Source organism: Rhincodon typus, chromosome 24, assembly GCF_021869965.1.
Source record: "Rhincodon typus isolate 14 chromosome 24, sRhiTyp1.1, whole genome shotgun sequence".
Lineage (NCBI taxonomy): Eukaryota > Metazoa > Chordata > Chondrichthyes > Orectolobiformes > Rhincodontidae > Rhincodon > Rhincodon typus.
This window is the reverse complement of record NC_063355.1, coordinates 762,561-788,410: the sequence shown is the minus strand read 5'-3', so window position 1 is coordinate 788,410 and position 25,850 is coordinate 762,561. Positions and strand designations below refer to the sequence as shown.

Sequence of the window (25,850 nt, the reverse complement as noted above, 5' to 3'; positions counted from 1 at the left end):
CTCAAGCCTCTCTCATTTTGATTGCTCCACTGTTGTGGTCCATGCCCCCAGCTTCTGAGATATAAATATTGAAATTCACCCTAAACCTTTTTGTTTCAGTCTCCCTCTCCCTTCCTTTGAAATACTCCTTGAAAACTGTCACTTTGACCAAGGAGCATCAGATGAGCAGGAAAGCTGACATTTTGGGTCGGGATCCTTCTTCAGAAGTCCCCATTTCTGAAGAGGGGTCCTGACCCGAAACGTCAGCTTTCCTGCTCCTCTGATGCTGCCTGGCCTGCTGTGTTCCTCCAGCTCCACACTGTGTTATCTCAGGCTCCAGTATTGGCAGTTCTTACCAACACTTTGACCAAGCTTTGCTCATCAGCTCAATATTTTCTCAGGAGGTTGGTTAACAATTGTCTTGTTTTAATACTGTGTAGAGTAACTTGGGACGTTATGACTTCAGAGGCTACATAAATACAAATTGTTGTTGATGTTAAGATCTTTTGTTCCAAATCCCAAACCAAGGGAAACCGTTTCTTTCTATGAAATCCCTCTGTTTGATCCTTCCTTTGCGAATACCTCCCATCCCTACACTAGTGGCCTCAGCAGTTTATCTGGTTTGTCTAGCAGAATGGTGGTCAAGACAGTCACATAGACTGAAATACAAATCCAAATGGGCATGCAGTAACCAGGAAGTGCCACCTACCTCCGTACCTAACAGTGACAAACATTCTTGATCGAGAAAGTGGCAATTGCTCTTATTAAAGTTTCTGAGGACATCAAATGCTGGAGGTCTGCAGCTCAACACAGTTTGACTACATCTATGCTCCTGTGTGGGGAGATGCAATCCAAATAGTGGGAGATTGTAATCTGAGTCCACACTTAACTGTTGAGATTAGAGTCTGCAGGAAAACAAAGATGAAAACACACACTCAGACACTGCCAGTCATTCTCAGAACAAACAAACAATGTTTCCTAGTTACCATCTCCATCTTCTTTTTATACTCACATGTGGGATGTGGGTGTCACTGATTGATCAGCATTTATGGCCCATCCCTGTTTTCCTTGAAAAGGTAATCATGAGTTGCCTTCGTGAAGTACAGCAGTCCATGAACTGTAATTTGACCCACAATGCCCTTGAGGAGGGAATTCTAGGAATGGATGCTTGTGGATGGGATGTCAATAAGTCGGATGCTTTGTCCTAGCTTGAGTGTTGTTGGAGCTGCACCCATCCAGGCAAGTGGGGAGCATTCCATCAGTGCTGACTTGTGCTTTGTAAATGGTAGACATGCTTTGGGAAGTCAGGAGGTGAGTTATTTGCTGCAATATTCCTAATCTCTGACCTGCTGTTATAGCCACTGTGTTTATGTGGCAAGTCCAGGTGAGTTTCTGGTCAATGATAACCCTCAGGATATTGATAGTGGTGGATTCAGTGATGGTAACACCATTGAATATCAAGGGGTGGTGGTTAGATTGGAGATGGTCATTGTCTGGCATTTGTATGGCGCAAATGTTACTTGCCACTTGTCAGCCCAAGCCTGGATATTGTTCAGATCTCATTGCCTTTAATAATGGACTGCTTCAGTATCTGAGGAGTTCTGAATGGTGCTGAACATCGTGTAATCATTGCTATCATTCTCATTTCTGACCTTATGATGGAGGGAAGGTCATTGATGAAGCAACTGAAGATGATTGCACCTAGGACACTACCTTGACGAACTCCTGCTGAGATGTCCAGGAGCTGAGATGACTGACCTCCAACAGCCATAATCATCTTCCTACGTGTTAATGTGACTCCAACCAGTGGGGAGTTTGTCCCAATTCCCATTGATTCCAGTTTTGCTAGGGCTTCTTGATGCGACATTTGGTCAAATGAGACCTTGATGTCAAGGGCTGTTACGTTCACCTCACCTCCAGGATTCAGCTGTTTTGTCCATGTTTGAACCAAGGCTGTAATGTGGTCAGGAGTGAGTGGCCCTGGTGAAACCTAACCTGGGTGTCACTGAGCAGGTTATTGCTGAGCAGGTACAGCTTGATGACATCTTTCATCACTTTACTGATGATCAAGAGTATGGTGATGGGGTGGTATTTGGCCAGGTTGGATTTGTCCTGCTTTTTAAGTTTAGTCATACCTGGACATTGCCACATAGATGCCAGTGTTGTAACTGTATTGGAACAGCTTGGCTAGGGGAGCAGCAAGTTCTGGAACACAAGTCTTCAGTACTACTGCTGGAATGTTGTCAGGGCCCGTAGCCTTTGCAGTATCCAGTGTCTCCAGCCATTTCTTGATATCATGTGGACTGAATCAAATTGGCCTAAGACTGGGTATCTGTAAGGCTGAGGACGACTCGAAGAGGCTGAGATGGATCATCCACTCAGCACTTTTGACTGAAGATTGCTGTGAATGGTTCAACCTTACCTTTTGCACTGATGTGCTGGGCTCTACCATCATTGAGGATGAGATGGAGATATTTGTCAAGCTTCTTCTTCCAGTGAGTTGTTTAATTGTCCACCACCATTCACACGTGACTGTGTCAGGACTGCAGAGCTTAGACCTGATTCCGGTGGTTGTCGGATCATTTAGCTCTGTCTATCGCTTGCTGCTTATGCTACTTGGCATTAAGTAGTCCTGTTTGGTAGCGTTACCAGGCTAACACTTCATTTTTAGGTAAGTCTGGTTTTGCTCCTGAAATCTCTATTGAACCAGGGTTGATCCCTGGGTAATGGTGGGGGATACACTGGTCCATGAGGTTACAGATTATGCTGGGGTAAATTTCTAACGCCTCATGGATGCCCAGTCTTAAGTTGCTTGATCTGTTCCAAGTCTGTCCCATTTAGCATTTAGATAGTGCCACATAACACGATGAAGGGTATTCTCAACGTGAAGGCGAGATATCGTCTCCACAAGGACTGTGTGGTGGTCACTCTTACTGATACTGTCATGGACAGATGCATCTGCAGCCAGCAAATTAATAAGGATGAGGTCAAGTATGTTCTTCCCTCTTGTTGGTTCCCTCACCACCTGCTGCAGACCCAGTCCATTAGCTATGTCCTTTAGAACTAGTTCAGCTTAATCAGTAGCAATGCTGCTAAGCCACTCTTTGTGGCAGACATTGTAATCCTCCACCCAAACTACATGTTGCACCCTTCCCATCCTTAATGCCTCCTCCAAGTGTTGTTTAACATGGAGGAGTACTGATTTATCACCAAGGGAGGACAGTATGTGGTAATCAGCAAGTTTCCTTGCTCATGTTTAATCTGAAGCCATGAAACTTAATGGGGTCTGGAGTCAATATTGAGGACGCCCAAGGCAACTCACTCTCTACTGCATACCACTGTGCTGTCACCCCTGCAGGGTCGGTCCTGCCAGTGGGATAAAACCAGGTATGGTTTTGTGCATTTACTATGTCAGGCTGTTGCTTTATTAGCCTGAAAGATAGGTCTCGTGATTTTGGCATGAGTCCCATATTTTAGTAAGGAGGACTTTTCAGGACCAACAGGGCTGTTTCTGCCATTGTCTTTTCTGCTGCCTAGATCAAGGCCAAGTGGTCTGTCCGGTTTCACTCCTTTGTTGAGACTCTGCAGCGATTGATACATCTGAGTGGCTGGCTAGGTGATTTCAGAGGGAATTTCAGATTCAATCACATTGTTGTGGGTCTGATGTCACATGTAAGCCAGAACAGGTGAAGGTGAAGACTTCATTCCCTAAAGGACATTAGTGAGCCAGATGGGGTTTTCTGACAATTGATAATGGTTTCATGGTCATCAGTAGATTCTTAATTCCGGACTTTTTTTTTAAATTCAAATTCCAACATCTGCCATACTGGGATGAGAATCTGGGTCACCAGAATATTAGCTGAGTTTCTGGATTAATAATTTAGCAAGAATATCACTAGGCCGTCTCCTGCCCATCTCTTGCCTTGGCAAATGTTTGAAGCTGAGCTGAACTGTTCGGAATGCCTTAGTGTCACAGATTCCAAGATGAGTTTCCTATCATATGTTAACTAAGACTACCAATTCCCAATTCCACAATGGCTGGAATCAATTCCTACCTCAGTTCACCTGACACTGAAATTCTCATCACTGAATTTCTCACCACCACATTTGACTCATCGGCTCAGGTCCAGGTCCTCTCTGCAGGAGTTTTTCACGGTAGATATTTTTCTAAACAATCTGGTCAGAGATGTTATTATCCACTTCTGCACCAGGTGGGTCTTAAATACTGATCCTTGGCTTAGAAGTATGGACAGTACAGTTCTGGTCACCACATTACCAAAAGGATGTGGATGCTTTGGAGAGGGTGCAGAGGAGGTTCACCAGGATGTTGCCTGGTATGGAGGGCGCTAGCTATGAAGAGACGTTGAGTAGATTAGGATTATTTACATTAGAAAGACGGAGGTTGAGGGGGGACCTGATTGAGGTCTACAAAATCATGAGAGGTATAGACAGGGTGGATAGCAAGAAGCTTTTTCCCAGAGTGGGGGACTCAATTACTAGGGGTCATGATTTCAAGGTGAGAGGGGAAAAGTTTAAGGGAGATATGCGAGGAAAGTCCTTTACGCAGAGGGTGGTGGGTGCCTGGAACGCGTTGCTAGCGGAGGTGTTAGAGGCAGGCACGATAGCGTCATTTAAGATGTATCTAGACAGATACATGAATGGGCAGGGAGCAGAGGGATACAGATCCTTGGAAAATAGGCGACAGGTTTAGATAGAGGACCTGGATCGGCGCAGGCTTGGAGGGCCGAAGGGCCTGTTCCTGTGCTGTAATTTTCTTTGTTCTTTGACACCACTACCATGTTGCAGGACCCCTAGTTCCTCACAGTATTATCCTAGACCCAACTATCTTTAGCTGCTTCATCAATGACCTTTCCTCCAATATAAAGTCAGAAGTTGGGATGTTCTCTGAAGGTTGCACAATGTTCAGCACCATTCGTGACTCATCAGATACTGAAGAGGTTCATGTCCATATGCAGCAAGACCAGCAGAGTATCCAAGTTTGGGCTGATAGGTGGCAAATAACATTCAAACCACTCAAGTGCCAGGCAATGTCCATCTCCAACAAACAATAATCTAACCGCCGCCCCTTAGCATTACTGTCACTGAACCCCACACTATCAACATTTGGAGTTTACCATTTAGTAGTAACTGAATAGGGCCAGCCATTTAAATATTTTGGCTACAAGAGCAGGTCAGAGGCTGGGAAGTCTACTCTCCAAAGCCTGTCTAACATTTACAAGGATTTTAAATCATGAGTGTGACAGAATACTCTCTAACTGCCTGGATGAGTGCAGCTTGAACAACGCTCAAGGGCTGGGTCAAAATCCTGGAATTTCCTCCCTAAAGGCATTATGGGTCATCCCACAGCAGGTGGGCTGCAGCACTTCAAAGGCAGCAGCTCACCACCACCTTCTCAAGGGCAACTAGGGATGGGCAATAAATGCTGACCAGCCAGCGATGCCCACATCCCACAAAAAGAATGAATTTTAAAAACCATTCTTTATTTCATTTGTAATAAGGGTATTTCTGGGAAGGCTACCATTTGTTGACCATCCTTAATTGCTTTTGAGCTGTGTGGCTATCTTGGCACGTTCAGAGGGCAGTTAAGAGTCAACTGCATTGCACCACATATAGGCTGGATCAGATAAGCATGGCAGATTTCTTTCCCTCAATGGTATTAGTGAAACAGATGGCCCTTCATTTTCAACAAGCGATAATATTCCACAATTACCATGACTGAGACTATTATTCAGATTCAGATTGTTTTATTAATTGAATTTAAAATCTAATCTCTTTGTACAACAGCCCCGTGCACACCTGGGATCAGCCTAGTGAACTCTGGACTGCCACCAATGCCAGTATGCTTTTCCTCAATATGAGGAACCAAAATTGTTCACCACAGTTCAAAGATGTTGCAGGTTAGATGGGCTGGCCATGCTAAATTGCCCATAGTGTCCAGGGATGTACAGGTTAGCCATTGGAAATGCAGATGGATAGGGTAGGGGTTGGGATGCTCTTTGGGTGGGGGGGGTCAATAAGACTCCATGGGTGAATGGTCTGCTTCCACACTGCAGGGATTCTATGTTACTGCTTTAATTTTGTTTTAAATCAAATGCCTTCATAATTTCAAAGATCTCTATTAAATCCTCCCTTCACCTTCTTGCTTCTAACTAAACTGGCCAAATTGTTGCTATTGTTGATTGGAAATGTTCCCCAATATTGTTGGTTTCAATATCAAAGGTGTGCAACACCAAGGCAAGACTGAGGCCAAAGGGAAACTCTCCATTGATTGCAGTCATACGCAGCATATAGGAAGATGGTTGTGGTTGTTGAAGGTCTATCATTTCAGCTCTAGGACATCTTTGCACAAGTTCCTCAGGGTTGTATTCTTGGCATAACAATCATCAGCTGCTTCTTCAATGTCCTTGGAGTTAAGGTCAGTATTTGTGTGGTCAGTGCTAATGTCCTATCATCCTTAATTTCCTGAGTGCTTGTGTGTGTTTATGGACTAACAAAGAAATTCCCCTGCAATTTGAATATTTTGTTAATAAACTCCATCTTTGATTTCACCTTGACTGATTTTACAGTATGCTTATTTTTTAAAAAATTGAAACGTGAAAACTGGAGCACCAGTATGAGGAAAACAGTACTTCATGATGACTCTACTCAGTCTGTGTATCCCATTGTGATTCATAAGCTTCAAAGGGTTGAAGACAGTTCTTCCAGCTGAGGAATTGGGAGAACTGGGGTCACAGTTGCAATAAAGGGTGTAGCATTTAGTTCTGAGATGAGGAGAAATTACTTCAAAGGGTTGTGAATTTTTGAAATATTCTGCTCCTGAGGATTGTGGAAACACTACTGATGAATATAACTGAGGTTGGAATACAGAGACTTCTGGTCCCTCAGGGAATTGATATGGGGAACAGACAGGAAAGCGGAGGCAAAGCCCAAAGATTAGTTGTAATCCCAATGGAATTCTGGAGCATGGTGGAACATAACCATCTACCGTTCCTATTTCTTGTGCTTTGGAGTGAGGCAATGATTGGACCTCACTGCGATTGTGTGTGAGGCAATGGCGGGAGCTGCAGGGGGACAAGATCACTGTTCAGAGGTGCTGTTACTCTTGTTGAAAGCCAATAATTTGATACCTTGTCACCTCTCAGTGATTGCATTCCTCCATGTAGCTAATCCCATACTGACTGGGACTAATCCAGCCTCAGTGATGAGTCCGTGCAGCTGTTCCAGGTCAGCTTGCAGTCTGCACGAAGGGCCGCCAATATCAGATGTGTCCACATTGACAGATTCAAGTGTTTGAAGATGATGAAAGAGAACATTCAATCTCACTAGAAGTCCCACAAGTGCAGGATAAAAGTTGGCAGCAGCTAGAACATTAAAGCATTCAACCAGTGGGAGCCCTGCAATAAAAAGGAGATTATTACTGGCCAGGACTACTGCAAACACTGTAACAGCAACACCTCTAACCTACTGTCCCTGAGCGTGACAGGAGACGGTGTAACAGGAGAGGACAGTGTGTACGCACTATTCAACAGCACGTAAGAGCTGTCCCAGCGTGTTAAATGACGGAGCACAACACACCGTCCTGGAGTGTGAAAGGACACTGTGTGACAGACTGTCCCAAAGTGTGAAAAGACACCGTGTGACTCACTATCCCAAAGTATGCAAGGGTATGAAGGCATGGCTGTGTACGTTGTCTATATGGACTTGAGTAAGGTGCTTGACAAGGTTCTGCATAGAAGGCTGCTTAGAAAGATTAGATCACATGGAATCCAAGGAGAACTAGCCATTTGGATACAAAATTGGCTTGAAGGTAGGAGGGAGAGGCTGGTGGTGAAGGGTTGCTTTTCAGACTGGAGGCCTGTGACCAGTGGTGTGCCGCAGGATTGATGCTATGTCCGCTACTTTTTGTCATTTATAGAAATGATTTGGATGTGAATATAGGAGGTATGGTTAGTAAGTGCGCAGATGACACCAAAATTGGTGGTGTAGTGGACAGTGAAGAAAGTTATTTCAGTGTGCAATGGGACCTTGATCAGATGTGTCAATGTGTGGGGAGTGGCAAATGGAGTTTAATTTAGATAAACATCAGGTGCTGAAATTTGGAAAGGCAAATCAGGACAGAACATATCACTTCACGATAGGGTCCTGGGGAATGTTGCTGAACAAAGAGATCTTGGGTACAGGTTCAAAGTTCCTTGAAAGTGGGGTCACGGGAGGATAGGATAGTGAAGAAGGTGTTTGATATGCTTGCCTTTATTAGTCAGTGCACGGAGTACAGGAGTTGGAAGGTCTTGTTGCGGCTACACAGGACATTGGTTAGACCATGTTTGGACTACTGCGTTCAGTTCTGGTCTCCCTGCTATAGGAAAGACATTGTTAAACTTGAAAGGATTCAGAAAAGATTTATAAGAATGTTGCCAGGGTTGGAGGGTGCGAGCCAGCAGGAGAGGCTGAATAGGCGGGGGCTATTTTCTCTGGAGCGCTAGAGGCTGAGGGATGACCTTATAGAAGTTTATAAAATCATAAGGGGAATGTATAGGATGAATAACAAGGTCTTTTCCTCAGGGTGGGGGAGTCCAAAACTAGACGGCATTTGTTTAAGGTGGGAGGGAAAGATTTAAAAGGGACCTAAGGGACAATGTTTTCATGTAGAGGGTGGTGCGTGTATGGAATGAGCTGCCAGAGGTGGTGGTGGAAGCTGGTACAATTACAACATTTAAAAGGCATGTCGATGGGTATATGAATAGGAAGGGTTTAGAGGGACACAGGTCAAATGTTGGCAAATATAACTAGATTTATTTCGGATATGTGGCCAGAGTTGGAACGAAGAGTCTGTTTCTGTGCTGCATAACTCTACAATTCTATGAGTGATGCACAGTCCCAGAGTGTGAAAGGGCAGTGTTTGACTCATTGTCCCAGAATGTGAAAGGGCTGTGTGTGATGCACTGTCCCAGGATGTGAAAGGGCAGTGTGAGATGCACTGGGCCTGAGTGTGAAGGGCAATGTTGACACATACAATAGAGATTAGTGGGATATGATGATTTGGCTTGGGTTAACAGTAATAACCTCGAATCATTCTGACCTTGGATCCATCTCTGGTTAAGCTGTTTCATATTCTTCACAATGTCCGAGTGGTTATCTATGGCCCAAGCCTTCAGCCAGCCATGACAGGCTGCAGTACTACCCCACTTTTCTACTATTTGGAGGAGAAAAGGCAGCAGGATTGTAGCAAAGACGGTTGGTTCGGCAAAGACATTTGGTTCATCCTCCTCGTATAGATTTGCTGCTCTGAAATACAATGACACTCATTAGTACCCATGACCTAATTCATGAATCCTAACCAGCTCTAAGCCTTGCAGTATTGCTGACTGAAGATTGGAAAATCCCTTTCTGTTTCTCTTTCCCTCTCTTGCTGATGGTAAAGAGGGAACTACAGATAGATGGACATAGACTTCATCAAATGTCTCTGTTGGAAATCGCAGAAGCTGTTTGCAGGCCAACAAGTCTCAGGGTTCAGATGGACGTCATACTAGGGTCTTTAGAAGATGTTGCAAATGGGTGAGTAGATGCATTGCTGTTAATTTTCCAAAACTGCCTTGTTTCGGGAAATCTTCCATCAGTGTACAAAGTAGCAAACATATCTCCTCTATTCAAAAAGAGAGGGAGGTAGAAAAAAGAAATGTAGGCCAGTTAACTTGGTGTCTGTTGTGACAAAGGTGTTAGGCTCAATCTTTAAAGGGATTATAGATTGAGCACTTCGAAAAATAGTCAAGGTATTCAGGAAGAGCCAGCATACTTTTGTCAAAGGGAATTCATCTCTAACTGAATTTAATTAGAGTTCTTGGAAGGAGTAACATATGCAATAGCTAAAGGGGAGTATGTAAACAGTCTGTACTTTGATTTCCAGAAGGCACTTGATTAAGTGCCACATCAGAGGTTATTGCAGAAAATGAAAATGCTTGGTGTTGCAGGTAACGTATCAGCATGGATAGAAGATTAATTGGCTGGCAGAGAACAAACAGTATGCATAAACGAGGTATTGTCTTCCTGTCAGATGTGGGAGATTAGGGAGAATTTTAATGTCACTGATGATTACGTCTGCAGAAAGTATGTTTGGTTGCAAATCCTATCGGATCGCATGGATAGGTTGCAGTGGCGGTTGGTGGTAATGAGGAATTTACAGCAGCTGGGTATGCAATAGATGACAGTTTCAGAAGGTAGAAAAACCGCAGATACAGTCAGGTAAATGTGTTACCTCTAGGAAAGGCAGGAGACGTAGGGAGGTAGTGCAGGAGTCTCCTGTGACTATCCCCACCTCAAGCAAATATGTTGTTTTGGAAATTGTAGGGGGTGACAGACTCTCAGGGGAATGTAACACTGACAGCTAAATTTCTGGAATTGAGATTGGCTCAAATATAATGAGGGGTACATCAGGTTCCAAGTGATTGACTTTGATAGGGGACTCTCTTGTCAGGGGGATAGATTGTCTTTTCTGTGGCAGGCAATGAGATATTGTTGCCTCCTGGGTGCCAGGGTCAAGGATGTCTCAGAGACAGTATAGAATATTCTCAAAAGAGAAAGAGACTAGCAGGAAGTCATTGTACACACTGGAACCAATGAGATAGAAAGAGAAAACGACAAGGTTCTGAGGAGAGAATATAGGAAATCAGGCAGGAGCTTCAAAAGTCCTCAAGGGTGCTATGTGCTGGTGAGAGTAGGAATAGGAGGATAGAGCAGATGAATGCGTGGGTGAGGAGCTGGCGCGGGGGAGAAAGACACACATTTTTGGATCACTGGAATCTCTTCTGGGGTAGAAGTGACCTGTGTAAGAAGGATGGGTTACACCTAAGTTGGAAGGGGACTAATATACTGGCAGGGAGAGTTGCTGGTGCCACCTGAGAGAATTGAAACTAATGGGAAAGGGCTGGGGAGATTGTTACGGGATACAGACAGATAGTGAGAAAAGAGATCAGTGTGAGGCTAGAGATAGTAGGAACTGCAGATGCTGGAGAATCCGAGACAACAAGGTGCAGAGCTGGATGAACACAGCAGGCTGAGCAGCATCATAGGAGCAGAAAGGCTGACATTTCGGGCCTAGATCCTTCATCAGAAATGGGGGAGGGGAAGGGGGTTCTGAAATAAATAGGGAGAGAGGGGGAGGCGGAAAGAAGATGGATAGAGGAGAGGATAGGTGGAGAGGAAACAAACAGAGCGAAGAGGCGGGGATGGAGCCAGTAAAGGTGTGTGTAGGTGGGGAGTTAGGGAGGGGATAGGTCAGTCCAGGGAGGACGGACAGGTCAAGGGGGTGGGATGAGGTTAGTAGGTAGGAGATGGGGGTGTGGCTTGAGGTGGGAGGAGGGGATAGGTGGGAGGAAGAACAGGTTAGGGAGGCGGGGACGAGCTGGACTGGTTTTGGGATGCGGTAGGGGGAGGGGAGATTTTGAAGCTTGTGAAATCCACATTGATACCATTGGGCTGCAGGGTTCCCAAGCAGAATATGAGTTGCTGTTCCTGCAACCTTCGGGTGGCATCGTTGTGGCACTGCAGGAGGCCCAGGATGGACATGTCGTCTGAGGAATGGGAGGGGGAGTTGAAATGGCTCGTGACTGGGAGGTGCAGTTGTTTATTGCGAACCGAGCGTAGGTGTTCTGCAAAGCGGTCCCCGAGCCTCCGCTTGGTTTCCCCGATGTAGAGGAGGCCACAACGGGTACAGCAGATGCAGTATACCACATTGGCAGATGTGTAGGTGAACATCTGCTTGATGAAGAAAGTCTTCTTTGGGCCTGGGATGGGGGCAGGTGTAGCACTTCCTGCGGTTGCAGGGAAAAGTGCCGGGTGTGGTGGGGCTGGAGGGGAGTGTGAAGCGGACAAGGGAGTCATGGAGAGAGTGGTCCCTCCGGAAAGCAGATAAGGGTGGGGAGGGAAAGATGTCTTTGGTGGTGAGGTCGGATTGCAGATGGCGGAAGTGTCGGAGGATGATGCGTTGGATCCGGAGGTTGGTGGGGTGGTACGTGAGGACGAGGGGGATCCTTTTTTGGTTCTTATTGTGGTATACTGCATCCGCTGTACCCGTTGTGGCCTCCTCTACATCGGGGAAACCAAGCGGAGGCTTGGGGACCGCTTTGCAGAACACCTACGCTCGGTTCGCAATAAACATCTGCACCTCCCAGTCGCAAACCATTTCAACTCCCCCTCCCATTCCTTAGACGACATGTCCATCCTGGGCCTCCTGCAGTGCCACAACGATGCCACCCGAAGGTTGCAGGAACAGCAACTCATATTCCGCTTGGGAACCCTGCAGCCCAATGGTATCAATGTGGATTTCACAAGCTTCAAAATCTCCCCTCCCCCTACCGCATCCCAAAACCAGTCCAGCTCGTCCCCGCCTCCCTAACCTGTTCTTCCTCCCACCTATCCCCTCCTCCCACCTCAAGCCGCACCCCCATCTCCTGCCTACTAACCTCATCCCGTCCCCTTGAACTGTCCATCCTCCCTGGACTGACCTATCCCCTCCCTAACTCCCCACCCACACTCACCTTTACTGGCTCCATCCCCGCCTCTTTGACCTGTTTGTTTCCTCTCCACCTATCCTCTCCTCTATCCATCTTCTTTCTGCTTCCCCCTCTCTCTCTATTTATTTCAGAACCCCCTTCCCCTCCCCCATTTCTGATGAAGGGTCTAGGCCCGAAACATCAGCCTTTCTGCTCCTATGATGCTACTTAGCCTGTTGTGTTCATCTCGCTCTGCATCTTGTCGTCTCAGTGTGAGGTTGGTGCAGTTGGGAAAAGGAGCAAGTCAAACATCAAGGCAGGCAGGAATAGAGCAGAGAACAACTTAGGACTGATAAATTAAATTGCATTTTTCCAATGCATAGGTAAGGCAGTTGAGCTCAGAGCACGGTTGGGAACATGGGACTGCGATATCATATTGCCTTCAATTTTGGCCATCGCTTTACAGGGAGAATGTGGAGGCTTTGGAGTCGGTGCACAGGAGGTTTACTGGGATGATGCCTAGATTAGAGAGTATGAGCTATAAGGTGGCACGAGGGCTCAGTGGTTAGCACTGCTGTCTCACAGCGCCAGGAACTCGGGTTCGATTCGACCCTTGGGCGACTGTCTGTGAGGAGTTTGCACATTCGCCTTGCGTCTGCATGGGTACCCTCCAGGTGCTCCGGTTTCCTCCCACAGTTCATAGATGTGCAGACCAGGTGTATTGGCCATGCTAAATTGTCCGTAGTGTTCAGGGATGTGTAGATTAGGTGGGTTATAGAGGAATGGATCTGGATGGGATGCTCTGAGGTCAGTGTGGACTTGTTGGGCCGAAGGGCCTGTGCAAGTTACATGGATTGGTCATGCTAAATTGCCTGTAGTGTTCAGGGATGTGTAAGTTGGGTGTGTTGGCCATGGGAGAAGCAGGGTTGCATGGATGGGTGGGGTATGGGTCTGGGTGGGATTCTGTTCAGAGGGTTGGAGTGGGCTTGTTGGGCCGAATGTCCTGTTTCCACACTGTGGGGATTGTATTAAAAAAAATTACGAGAATGCATAGATAGGGTTGACAATCAGAATCATTTTCCCAGAGTTGAAATGTCTAATACCAGGGGACAGGCATTTAAGGTGAGAGGGGCATGTATTTTACACAGAGAGTGACAGAGGTCTGGAACATGCTGCCAGTAGTGGTGGTAGAGGCAGACACAATAGGGGCGTTTAAGGGACTTTTAGATATAACATATGCAAGGAATGGAGGGATATGGACCGAGGGCCAGCAGAAGGCATTAGTTTCATTTGGTGCCATGTCCGGCATGGCCTCATGGGCTGAAGGGCCCGTTCCTGTGTTGCACTGTGCTATGTTCTATTAAAGCTACTACAGAGATGTGGCTCAGGGATGGACGGACTGGCAGCTCAATGTTCCAGGGTATAGATGCTATAGAAAGGATAGGAAAGAGGACAAGAGAGGAGGGGGACTGGTGTTTTTGATTAGGGATAACATTACGGCCGTACTTGGGAGGATATTCCAGGGAGTATGTCCAGTGAGGTTATTTGATTGGAACTGAGAAATAAGAAAGGGATGCCTACCTCATTGGGATTGTACTATAGACCCCCAAATAGTCAGCGGAAAATTGAGAAGATAAGTTGTAAGATTTCTAAGTTATCTATAAGAATAATAGGGTGGTTATGATAGGAGGTTTTAACTTTTGAAACATAGACTGGGACTGCCATTGTGTTAAAGGCTTGGCTGGAGAGGAATTTGTTAAGTGTGCACAAGAAAAGTTTCTGATTCATTATGTGAAGTACCTACTAGAGAAGGAGCAATACTTGACCTACTCTGGGAAATAAGGCGGGTCAAATGACTGAGGTGTCACTGGGGGACACTTTGAGACCAGTGATCATAATTTAATTAGTTTTAAAATAGTTATGGGAAAGGATAGACCTGGTCTAAAAGTTAAAGTTCTAAATTGGAGAAAGGCCAAGAACTTTCAAAAGATGATTGGGAATGGTTATTTGCAGGTAAAAGGATGGCTGCAAAGTGGGAAGCCTTCAAAAATGAGACAACGAGAGTCCAGAGACAATATGTTCCTGTTAGGGTGAAGGGCAAGGCTGGTAGGTGTAGGGAACTCTGGACGATTAGCGAAATTGATGTTTTGGTCAAGAAGATGCAGGAAGCACATGTAAGGTATAGACAGCAGGAATCGAGTGAACCCCTGGAGGAGTATAAGGGCAGTAGACTATACTTGTGAGGGAAATCAGAAGGGCAAAAAGAGGATAGGAGATAACTTTGGCAAATAGGGTTGATGAGAATGCAAAGGGTTTCTCCAAATACATTAAGGACAAAAGAGCAACTAGAGAGAGAAAAGAGCCCCTTAAATATCAGCAAAGCCCCCTATGTTTGAAACCGCAGGAGATGGGAGAGATTCTAAACAAGTATTTTCCAGTGTTTACTGTGGAGAAGGATATGGAAGCTAGAGAACTTGGGGAAATAAATAGCAACATCTTGAAAAGGAGGTGGTGCTGGATATCTTAAAACGCATCAAGGCGGATAAATCCCCAGGTGTACCCTAGAACTTTGTGGGAAGTAGGGAAGTAATTGCTGGGCCCCTTGCTGAGATATATTTTAATCAATAGCCACAGGTGAGGTGCCAGAATAACATGGTGTCATTATTTAAGAAAGGTGGTAAGGAAAAGCCACGGAACTATAGGCCAGCAAGCCTGACATCAGTGGTGGGTAAGCTGTTCGAAGGGATCCTGAGAGACAGGATTTACGTGTATTTGGAAAGGCGAGGATTGATTAGAAATCATCAACATGGCTTTGTGCATGAGAACTCATGTCACACTAACTTAGGTTCACAGAAATGTACAGCATGGAAACAGACTCTTCGGTCCAACTTGTCCGTGCCGACCAGATATCCTAAATTACTCCGGTCCCATTTGCCAGCATTTGGCCCATATTCCTATAATCCCTTCCTATTCATTTACCCGTCCAGATGCCTTTTAAATGTAATTGCACCAGCCTCCACCACTCCTTATGGCAGCTCATTCCATACATGCACCACCCTCTGTGTGAAAAAGGTGCCTCTTAGGTCCCTTTCAAATCTTTCCCCTCTCACCTTAAACCTATACTCTCTAGTTTTGGACACCGCTACCCTGGGGGAAAGACCTTGACAATTCATCCATGCCACTCGTGATTTTATAAACTTCTATAAGTTTTCCCTCAGCCTCTGATGCTCTAAGGAAAATAGTACCAGTCTATTCAGATTCTCCCCACAGCACAAACCCTCCAACCCTGGCAACATCCTTGTAAATCTTTTCAGAACCTTTTCAAGTTTCACAATATCCTTCCTATACAGACAGACCAGAACTGAATGCAGTATTCCAAAAGTGGCCTAACCAATGTCCTGTACAGCTGCAACATGACCTCCCAACTCCTATACTCAATGCACTGTCTGATAAAGGCAAGCATACCAAATGCCTTCTTCACTGTCTGTGACTCTACTTTCAAGGAACTATGAACCTGCACTCCAAGGTCTCTTGGTTCAGCAACACTCGCCAGGACCTTATCATTAAGTGTATAAGTCCTGACCTGATTTACCTTTCCAAAATGAAGCATCTCACATTTACCTAAATTAAACTCCATCTGCCAGTCCTTGGCCTATTGGCCATCTGTTCAAGATCCCATTGTACTCTAAGGTAACCTTCTTGGCTGCCCACTACACCACAAATTTTGGTGTCATCTGCAAAACTTGTGTTCACATTTGAATCATTTATATAAATGACAAAAAGCAGTGGACCGATCCTTGTGGCACACCACTGGTCACAGGCCTCCAGACTGAAAAGCAACTCTCCACCACCACTCTCTGTCTCCTGCCTTCAAGCTGGTTCTGCAGCCAAATAGATAGTTCTCCCTGTATTCCATGTGATCTAACCTTACTAACTAGTCTAACATGCAGAAACTCGTCGAACTGCTGACTGAAGTCCATATAGACCAAGTCCACCACTCTGACTTCATCAATCCTTTTTGTTACTTCTTCAATAAATTCAAGTAAGTTAGTGATTTATGATTTCCCATGCACAAAGCCATGTTGATGATCCCTAAACAGTCCTTGCCTTTCCAAATACATGTAAATCCTGCCCCTCAGGATTTCTTCCAACAACTTGCCCACCACCAACAGGCTCACCAGTTTATAATTCCCTGGCTTTTCCTTGCCACCTTTCTTAAATAGTGGCATCACATTAGCCAACCTCCAGATTTCTGGAACCTCACCTGTGCTATTGATGATACAAATATTTCAGCAAGGGGCCCAGCAATCATTTCCCTAGCTTCCCCCAAAGTTCTAGGGTATACCTGATCGGGTTCCAGGGACATATCCAGCTTGATGCGTTTTAAGACATCCAACACCTCCTCCTCTGTAATATGGACATTTCCAACATGTCGCTACTTATTGCCCCAAGTTCTCTAGTTTCCATATCATTCTCCACAGTAAACACTGATGCAAAATACTCATTTAGTATCTCCCTCATCTCCTGCAGTTCCACACATAGGTGACCTTGCTGACCTTTAAGGGGCCCTATACTCTCCCTCGGTACCCTTTTGTCCTTAATGTATTTGTAGAATCCCGAAGGATTGTTGTCAACCCTAATTGCCAAAGCTGTCCCATGTCCCCTTTTGCCCTTCTGATTGCTCTCTTACTGCCTTTATACTCTTCTGTGAATTCACTTGATCCCTGCTGTCTATAGCTGACATTTACCTCCTTCTTTTCCTTAACCAAAACCTCTATTTCTCTAGTCATCCAGCGTTCCCTACACCGACCAGCCTTGCCTTCAATCTAACAGGAACATACTGTCTCTGAACTCTCAAAGAACAAGAAACAAAGAAAGTTACAGCACAGGAACAGGCCCTTTGGCCCTCCAAGCCTGCACCGACATGCTGCCCATCACAACTAAAACCCCCTACCTTTCCGGGCACCATCCTATTCAAATATTTGTCAAGACGCCCTTTAGTATCTGCTTCCACTACTTTCCCGGCAGCAAGTTCCAGGCACCCACCAGCCTCTGTGTAAAAACTTGCCTCGTACATCACCTTTAAACCTTGCCCCTCTCACCTTAAACCCATGGCTCCTGGTAACTGACTCTTCCACCCTGGGAAAAAGCTTCTGACTGTCCAGTCTGTCCATGTCCTTCATAATCTTGTAGACCTCTATCAGGTCACCCCTCAACCTCCGTCGTTCCAGTGAGAACAACCCAAGTTTCTCCAACCTCTCCTCATAGCTAATGCCCTCCATACCAGGCAACATCTTGGTAAATCCTCTCTGTACCCTCTCCAAAGCCAGCACATCCTTCTGGCAGTGTGACGACCAGATTGAACACAATATTCCAAATGCAGCCTAACTAAGGTTCTATAAAGCTGCAACATTACCTGCCAATTTTTAAACTCAATGCCCCCGCCAATGAAGGCAAGCATGCCTAATGCCTTGTTGACTACCTTTTCCACCTGCATTGCCACTTTCAGTGACCTGTTTACCTGTACACCCAGATCCCTCTGCCTATCAGTACTCTTGAGGGTTTTGCCATTTACTGTATATTTTCCATCTGGATTAGACCTTCCAAAATGCATTACCTCACATGTTTCCGCAGTAAACTCCATCTGCCATCTCGCTGCCCAAGTCACCAACCAATCTATATCCAGCTGTATCCTTTGACGGTCCTCATCGCTATCCGCAATTCCACCAACCTTTGTGTCATCGGCAAAGTTACTAATCAGACCAGTTACATTCTCCTCCAAATCATTTATATATATTCCAAACAGCAAAGGTCCCAACACTGATCCCTGAGGAACGCCACTAGTCATAGCCCTCCATTCAGAAACACATGCTTCCACTGCTACCCTCTGTCTTCTATGACCGAGCCAGCTTTTTTATCCACCTTGCAAGCTCACCTCTGACCCCATGCGACTTTACCTTCTGTATCAGCTTGCCATGAGGGACTTACTGAAGTCCATATAGACAATATCCACTGCCCTACCCTCATCGATCATCTTCATCACTTCCTCAAAAAACTCAATCAAGTTAGTGAGACACGACCTCCCCTTCACAAAACCATGTTGCTTCTCACTAATACGCCCACTGTGTATACGCTCGTTATCCCATTTTGAAGGCTTCCCACTTCCTAGCTGTCCCTTTGCCTGCAAATATCCGCCACCAATCAACTTTTGAAAGTTCTTGCTAAATACCATCAAAATTAGCCTTCCTCCAATTTAGGACTTTAACTTCTAAATCCAGCTGAGCATTTACTATCGCTATGTTGAACCTATTAAAATTATGGTCACTGGCCCCAAAGTGCTCCTCCTCAGTCACCTGCCCTGCCGTATTTCCCAATTGTAGGACAAGTACTGCTCTGTCTCTGGTAGGTACATCCACATACTGAATCAGAAAATTTTCTTGTACGCGCTTAACAAATTCCTCTCCATCCAAGCCCTTATTACTACAGCAGTCCCAGTCTATGTTTGGAAAGTTAAAATCCCCTACCACTACTACCCTATTATTCTTACAGGTAACTGAGATCATCTTACAAATTTGCTTCTCAATTTCCCGCTGATTGTTGGGGTGTCCATAGTACAATCCTAATAAGGTGATCATCCCTTTCTTATTTCTCTGTTCCACCCGAATAACCTCACTGAACGTATTCCCTGGAATATCCTCCCTAAATACAGCCGTAATGTTATCCCTACTCTAAAACGCCACTCTACCTCATCTCTTGCCCCCCTTTCTACCCTTCCTGTAGCATCTATAACCTAGAGCATCGAGCTGCCAGTCCTGTCCGTCCCTGAGCCAGGTTTCTGTAATTGCTATGATGTCCCAGTCCCATGTTCCCAACCATGTCCTGAGTTCATCTGCCTTACCTGTTAGGCCTCTCGCAATGAAATCAATGCAGTTTAATTTATCAATCCGAAATTGTTCTCTGCCTGCCCTGACTGTTTTACTCGCTCCTTTTCCTAACTGCATTAGTCTCTGACTGATCTCTTTTCTCACTATCTCCCTGGGTCCCACCTCCACCCCTTACCAGTTTAAATCCTCTGGAGCAGCTCTAGCAAATCTCCCCGCCAGCATATTAGTCCCCTACCAATTCAGGTGCAACCCGTCCTTCCTTTACAGGTCACTTCTACCCTAGAAGAGATTCCAATGATCCAAAAATGTGAATCCTTCTCCCTTACACCAGCTCCACAGGCACACATTTATCTGCTCTATCCTCCTACTCCTACTCTCACTAGTTCACGGTATTGGGAATAATCCAGGTATTTTTACCTCCAATGTCCAGAGATACTTGTTACTAAACAGTACAGGCAGTCAGCTGTGCAGGTTCACTGCTGGATCACACAGCTGTGCAGGTTTACTTCTCCATTTTTCACCTCCCATGTGGTCTCAGCATTGTCTCTCTTCCTCTTTTTATTCCGAAAGTTTCAAAACAATGCAACAACTTGTAAAACAATAATTACTGCTCCAAAAATTCAAGGAAATCAACTCCAACACTGGAAGAACCTCAAAAAAGAGCAGCTCTCACAGCCACAATTTTTTCCCATCCTCCAGCTAGGATTGCATTTTTTGAAGAAGTGACAAAGTGATGAAGGCAGAGTGGTGGTGTCTACATGGACTTCAGTAAGGCATTCGACAAGGTTTGGCACGGTAGACTGGTTAACAAGGTTAGATGATATGGAATAGAGGGAGAACTAGCCATGTGGACACAAAATTGGCTTGAAAGTAGGAGACAGAGGGTGGTGGTGGAGGATTGTTTTTCAGAGTGAATGTCTGTGACCAGCGGTGTGCTGCAAGGTTTGGTGCTGGGTCCACTGCTTTTTGGCATTTATATAAATTATTTGGATGTGAACGTAGGAGCTACACCTAGTAAGCTTGGCAGATGGCACCAAAATCGGTGATGTAGTGGACAGTGAAGAAGGTTACCTCAGAGTACAACAGGACCTTGATCGCATGGGCCAACAGGCCATGCAGTGGCAGATGGAGTTGAATCTAGATAAATGTGAGACACTACATTTTAGTACGGCAAATCAGGACATGACTTATATACTTAATGGTAAGGTCCTGGGGAGTGTTGCCTATCAAAGAGACCTTGGAACGCGGGTTCACAATTCCTTGAAAGTGGAGTTGCACGTAGATAGGGTAGTGAAAAAGGCATTGGTACACTTGCCTTCATCGGTCAGTGCATTGAGTATAGGAGTTGGGAAAGATAATGAAAACAGAAATTGCTGGAAAAGCTCAGCAGACCTGGCAGCATCTGTGGAGAGAAATAAGAGTTAACGTTTCGGGTCGAGTTCTGAGGAACGCTAACTCTTACTTCTCCCCACAGATACTGCCAGACCTGCTCAGCTTTTCCAGCAATTTCTGTTCTTGTTATCTTTCCCATAATGATCTTAAAACTTATGGAATTATGATCACTGTTCCCAAAAGGCTCCTCCACTGAAACTTCAATCACCCACTGCAAGGTCTAGTATGGACCCTTCCCTCGTTGGACTATCTACATATTGTTTCAAGAATCCCTCCTTGGTTCACTTAAAGTCTGCCCTAATCTAAGCCCCTGGCAATAAGGGAGTCCCAGTAAATAATAGGGAAATTAAATAACCCGATCAAAGTGATTGCACCTTTTTTATTCTTGAGTTGTACCCATATGGCCTCGCTGGATGAGCCCTCCAAGATGTCCTCTCTTAGTGCAGCTGTGAAATTCTCCTTAATCGTAATGAAACTTCCCCACCCTTTTATGTCCCTCTCTAGCAAGCTTGAAACATCTAAATCCTGGAACGCTGAGGTGCTAGTCCTGCCCTTCGCTCAATCAAGTTTCTTAAATGACTACAACATTGCAGTTCCATATACTAATCCAGGTTCAAAGCTCATTTGTCTTAACTATTATACTCATCCAGGAATCAAATTCAAACTTACTTCTCACTCCTTAGTTCAACCAAGATTGCGGCCACATCTATAGCTGGAACATACTGCATCAAAACTTCAAATATTTGCTTGCAGTCCCAACAATTCTGCAACAGGAACTCAAGCAGACAGCGCAGAGCCCTGTTAGGCTGAAAGTGAGTTAACTGCTCACTGCTGCTATCAGATAACAGGTACACCTGCGTAGCAAACTTGGCAGCTTCTGTCCTCACCCTTGGATCCTCATCTTGCAACAAACAGATTCCTCCATTTGTTATCCTAAAAGTCAGAAAAATAACAGGCAATCAGGTGAAGCCAGTATTGAATGTAATCGTATTCCCTCAAATTTAGCAGTCATCATATTCCCTCAGATTCAGCATTGAGCACACTCACATTCTCACAAATCCAGCACTGAATACACTTGCATTCCCTCAGATTGAGCAGTGAATGCACTCGAATTCCCTCAAATCCAGCAATGAACACAATCGCATTCCATCAGATGTTGCAAATAATACCCTCTCATTCCATCAGATCCAGCATTCAACTGAATGGCATTCCCTCAAAATCAGCATTGAACACGATTCCATTCTCTCAAATCAAGCGCTGAACACACTTGTATTGCATCAAATCAGTGGTCAGGGACAGGAGGGTGTGACTACGAACGAGGCAGGTAGAGGGATTCTGGAGGCAGCGCTGAAGGATTCTCAGCCCTTTAGCTTGTCTAACAGTTTTTAAATACTTGCTTCCTGTGTGGATGAGAGTGGGAGCTATAGGGAGGTTGAGAAAACTGACCATAGTTCCATAGCATAGGGAGCCATTCATAAGAATGGGAAAAGAGAAATTTAGTTGTAATCAGGGATAGTAGTCAGGGAAATAGACACTGTCCTCTGTGGCCAGGATTGGGAGTCCTGAAAGCTGTGTTGCTTGCCTGGTGCCCAGGTTCAGGATATCTTATCTGGGCTGCAGAGGAACTTGGAGTGGGAGGGGATAGATCCACTTGTTGTGGTTCACATGGGTATCAATAATACAGGTAAAAAGAGGAAAGAGGTTCTACTGCGGGAACGTGAGTACTTAGGGGCTAAGTTAAAAAGCAGAACCAAAAAAGCGATAATCTTTGATTACTATCTCAGCCCACGAGCTAATTGGCACAGGGTCAACAAGATTAAAGACGTAAACGTGTAGCTCAAAGATTGATGTTGGAGAATGGGTTTCATAGGACAACTGACACCAGTACAACGGAAAGAGAGAGTTGATTTGATTTAGAGATAGTGGGAACTGCTGATGCTAGAGAATCTGAGATAACAAGGTGTAGAGCTGGATGAACACAACAGGTCAAGCAGCATCAGAGGAGCAAGAAATCTGACGTTTCGGGTCTAGACCCTTCTTCAGAAATGGGGGAGGGGAAGAGGATTCTGAAATAAAGAGAGAGAGAGAGGGGGAGGTGGATGGAAGATGGATAAAGGAGCAGATAGGTGGAGAGGAGACAGACGGGTCAAAGAGGATCCAGTAAAGGTGAGTGTAGGTGGGGAGTTAGGGTGGGGGTAGGTCAGTCCAGGGAAGATGGACATGTCAAGGAGGCGGGATGAGGCTGGTAGGTAGGAGGTGGGGGTGGGGGTGGGGCTGGAGGTGGGAGGAGTGGATAGGTGGGAGAAAAGACGGACAGGTTAGGGAAGTGGGGACGAGCTGGGCTGGTTTTGGGATGCAGTCGGGGGAGGGGAGATTTTGAAGCTTGTGATTTGATTTGATTTAATTTAATTTGATTAGATTTGATTTATTATCATGTGTACCTAAGTACAGTGAAAAACTTTGTTTGCGAGAGGTACAGGCAGATCATAGTAAGCAAAGACATACAGATTGTAGGGTGAAAAACTTGGACAGGGTGAGGCATACAGGTTACACCACACAGGACGTGCGCGTGGCAAGATCAACCTTAACAAGGTCAACATTATTTGAATCATTTGAACATTAGGGAGTCTATTTATCAATCTAATAATGGCACTGAAGAAGCTGTTCTTGAACCTATTGGTGCATGTGTTCAAGCTTCTGTATCTTCTGCATGACAGAAGAGGTTGTAGGGGAGCATTACTGGGGTGGGATGGGTCTATGATGATGTTGGCAGCATTTCCACAGCAATGAGAGATATAAATGAGTCCACGGCTTCCGTGTTTGTCTGGGCTACGCACACAACCTTCTGTAGTTTCTTAACGGTCCTGGGCAATGGGATGGGATCCACCTGAATCATGCTGGGACCAGAATCCTTGCGAACCACATAACTAGGGCTGTGGATAGGGCTTTGAACTAACTAGTCGGGGAGGGTGGATTCAATTGCATGGAAAATGTTAAAAGGGTGGCGATATGGCGCAGCAATGTAATATTAAAGAAGATTGCAACAGTTTCTTTCAGATATCTAAAAGAGACAAGATTAGACATTGGGCCATTGGAAAATGAGGCTGGAGAATTAGTAAAGGAGAACAAACAAATGGTGGAGGAACTGAATAGGTACTTTGCTTCAGTTTTCATAGTGGATGACACCAGCGACATACCAGAACTTCAAGAGACTTATGGGTCAGAGGTAAGGGTAGTGGATATCACTGAAGAGAAGGTACTGGGAAAACTGAAAAGTCAGAAGGTGGATAAATCACCCAGACCAGAGTTCTGAAGGAGATAGCTGAGGAGATTATGGAGACGTTGGTGGTGATCTTTCAGGAATAACAGGAATCAAGCAGGGTCACAGAGAACTGGAAAATGGCTAATGTAACATTCCTGCTGAAGAAGGGAAGGAGGCAGAAGGTGGCAAACTATAGGCTGGTTAGCCTTATCTTGGTCGTTGGTAAGGTTTTAGAGTCCATTATTAAAGAGGAGATATGGAGTAACTAGAAGTTTATGGTAAAAAAAAGGGCTGAGTTAACATGGCTTCATTAAGAGGAGGTCATACCTGACAAACCTGTTAAAATTCTTTGAGGAGCTACTGAGCAGGTTAGACAAAGGAGAAGCAGTGGACATCATCTACCTGGATTTACAGAAGGCTTTTGATAAGATGCTGCTTAGGAGGCTACTAAAAAAGTTAAGAGCCTATGGTGTTAGCGGCAAAGTAAAGGCATGGATAGAGGATTGGCTGAAAGGCATAAGGCAGAGTAGGGATAAAGGGATCTTTTTCAGAATGGTAGCCGCTGACTAGGGATCAGTGTTGGGACCACAACTATTCATATTATACATGAACAATTTGGATAAGAACTGAGGGATTGTTGCCAAGTTTGCAGATGTTACAAAGATAGATGGAGGGACAGATAACATTGAGGAAGCAGGGTGGCTGCAGAAGTACTTGGACAGGCCAGGAATGTGGAAGTGGCAGATGGAAAAGTATGATGCACTTTGGCAGGAAGATTGGAGGCATAGATTATTTTCTTAAAGGGGAAAGGCTTTGGAAATCTAGACTTAGGAATCAGAGTTCAGGATTCTTTTAAGGTTAACATGCAGGCTCAGATGGCAGTTAGAAAGGCAATTGTAATGTTAGTACCAATTCAAGAAGCTACAATATGAGAGCAGAGGTTGTATAAGGCTCTAGTCAGACTGCAACTGGAATACTGTGAGTAGTTTTAGGTCCCATATCTAAGAAAGGATGAGCTGGCATTGGAGGGGTGTCCAGGGGAAGTTTATAAGAATGATCCCAGGGATGAAGGACTTGTCATATGGGTAGTGGTTGAGGACTCTGAATCTGTATTGATGGATTTTTGAAGGATGAGAGGTGTATCTCATAGGAATTGACAGAATACTAAGAAGCCTGATACAGTGGGCATGGAGAAGATATTTCCATTCATGGAAGATACTAAGACCTGAGGGCACAGTCTCAGACTGAAGGCCCAACCTTTTAAACTAAGATGAGGAGGAATTTCTTGAGTCAGAGGGCAGTGAAACTCATTGCTACAGAAGGCTGTGAAGGCTAAGTTGGTCAGTGTACTTAAGACAGTTAGTTAGGTTCTTAATTAATAAATGGATCAAAGGATATAGGGAGAAGGCAGGAGAATGGGGCTGAGAAACATATCAGCCCTGATCGAATGGTGGAATAGACTCAATGGGCCAAATTGCCTAATTCTGCTTCTATGTTTAATGTTCTCATCCAGCATTGAACGCACTATCATTGCCACAAATCCAGCAGTGAACACGCTCGCATTCCCACAAATCCAGCATTGAACACAATTACATTCTCAAAAATCCAGCATTTCCTCAGATCTAACTTCAAACACTCTTGCATTCCCGCAGATCCAGCAGTAATCACACCCACCCGCATTCCCTCAGATTGAGCACTGAATATGATGGCATTCCATCAGATCTAGCATATATGTGTTCTGTTCACATTTGTCTTTGGGTTATAAAGCACAGTAACCTCATAGAACATAGAACATAGAACATTACAGCGCAGTACAGGCCCTTC

At 45.1% G+C, this 25,850-nt stretch overlaps 2 protein-coding genes across 6 annotated transcripts in view; both read right to left on the bottom strand.

Moving 5' to 3' along the window:
- LOC125485933 (uncharacterized protein C22orf15) overlaps positions 1-7,240 on the bottom strand; it is a 28,320-nt gene extending 21,080 nt beyond the window's left edge. For 3 of the 5 annotated variants that reach the window (XM_048611292.1, XM_048611294.1, XM_048611297.1), the window contains exons 1-2: positions 992-1,274; positions 689-884 (exon numbers count right to left, since the gene is read on the bottom strand). In XM_048611292.1, the coding sequence (XP_048467249.1) occupies positions 689-713 (25 nt within the window). In that variant the 5' untranslated portion in view covers positions 714-884; positions 992-1,274. Of the gene's footprint in view, positions 1-688; positions 885-991; positions 1,275-7,127 lie in introns of those variants that run through there. The other 2 variants (XM_048611293.1, XM_048611296.1) reach the window with 2 other exon arrangements.
- si:ch211-225b11.4 overlaps positions 5,728-25,850 on the bottom strand; it is a 226,885-nt gene continuing 206,762 nt past the window's right edge. The window contains exons 24-26 of the mRNA XM_048611680.1: positions 21,434-21,697; positions 9,080-9,285; positions 5,728-7,394 (exon numbers count right to left, since the gene is read on the bottom strand). Of these exons, the coding sequence (XP_048467637.1) occupies positions 7,132-7,394; positions 9,080-9,285; positions 21,434-21,697 (733 nt within the window). The 3' untranslated portion in view covers positions 5,728-7,131. The remainder of the gene's footprint in view (positions 7,395-9,079; positions 9,286-21,433; positions 21,698-25,850) is intronic.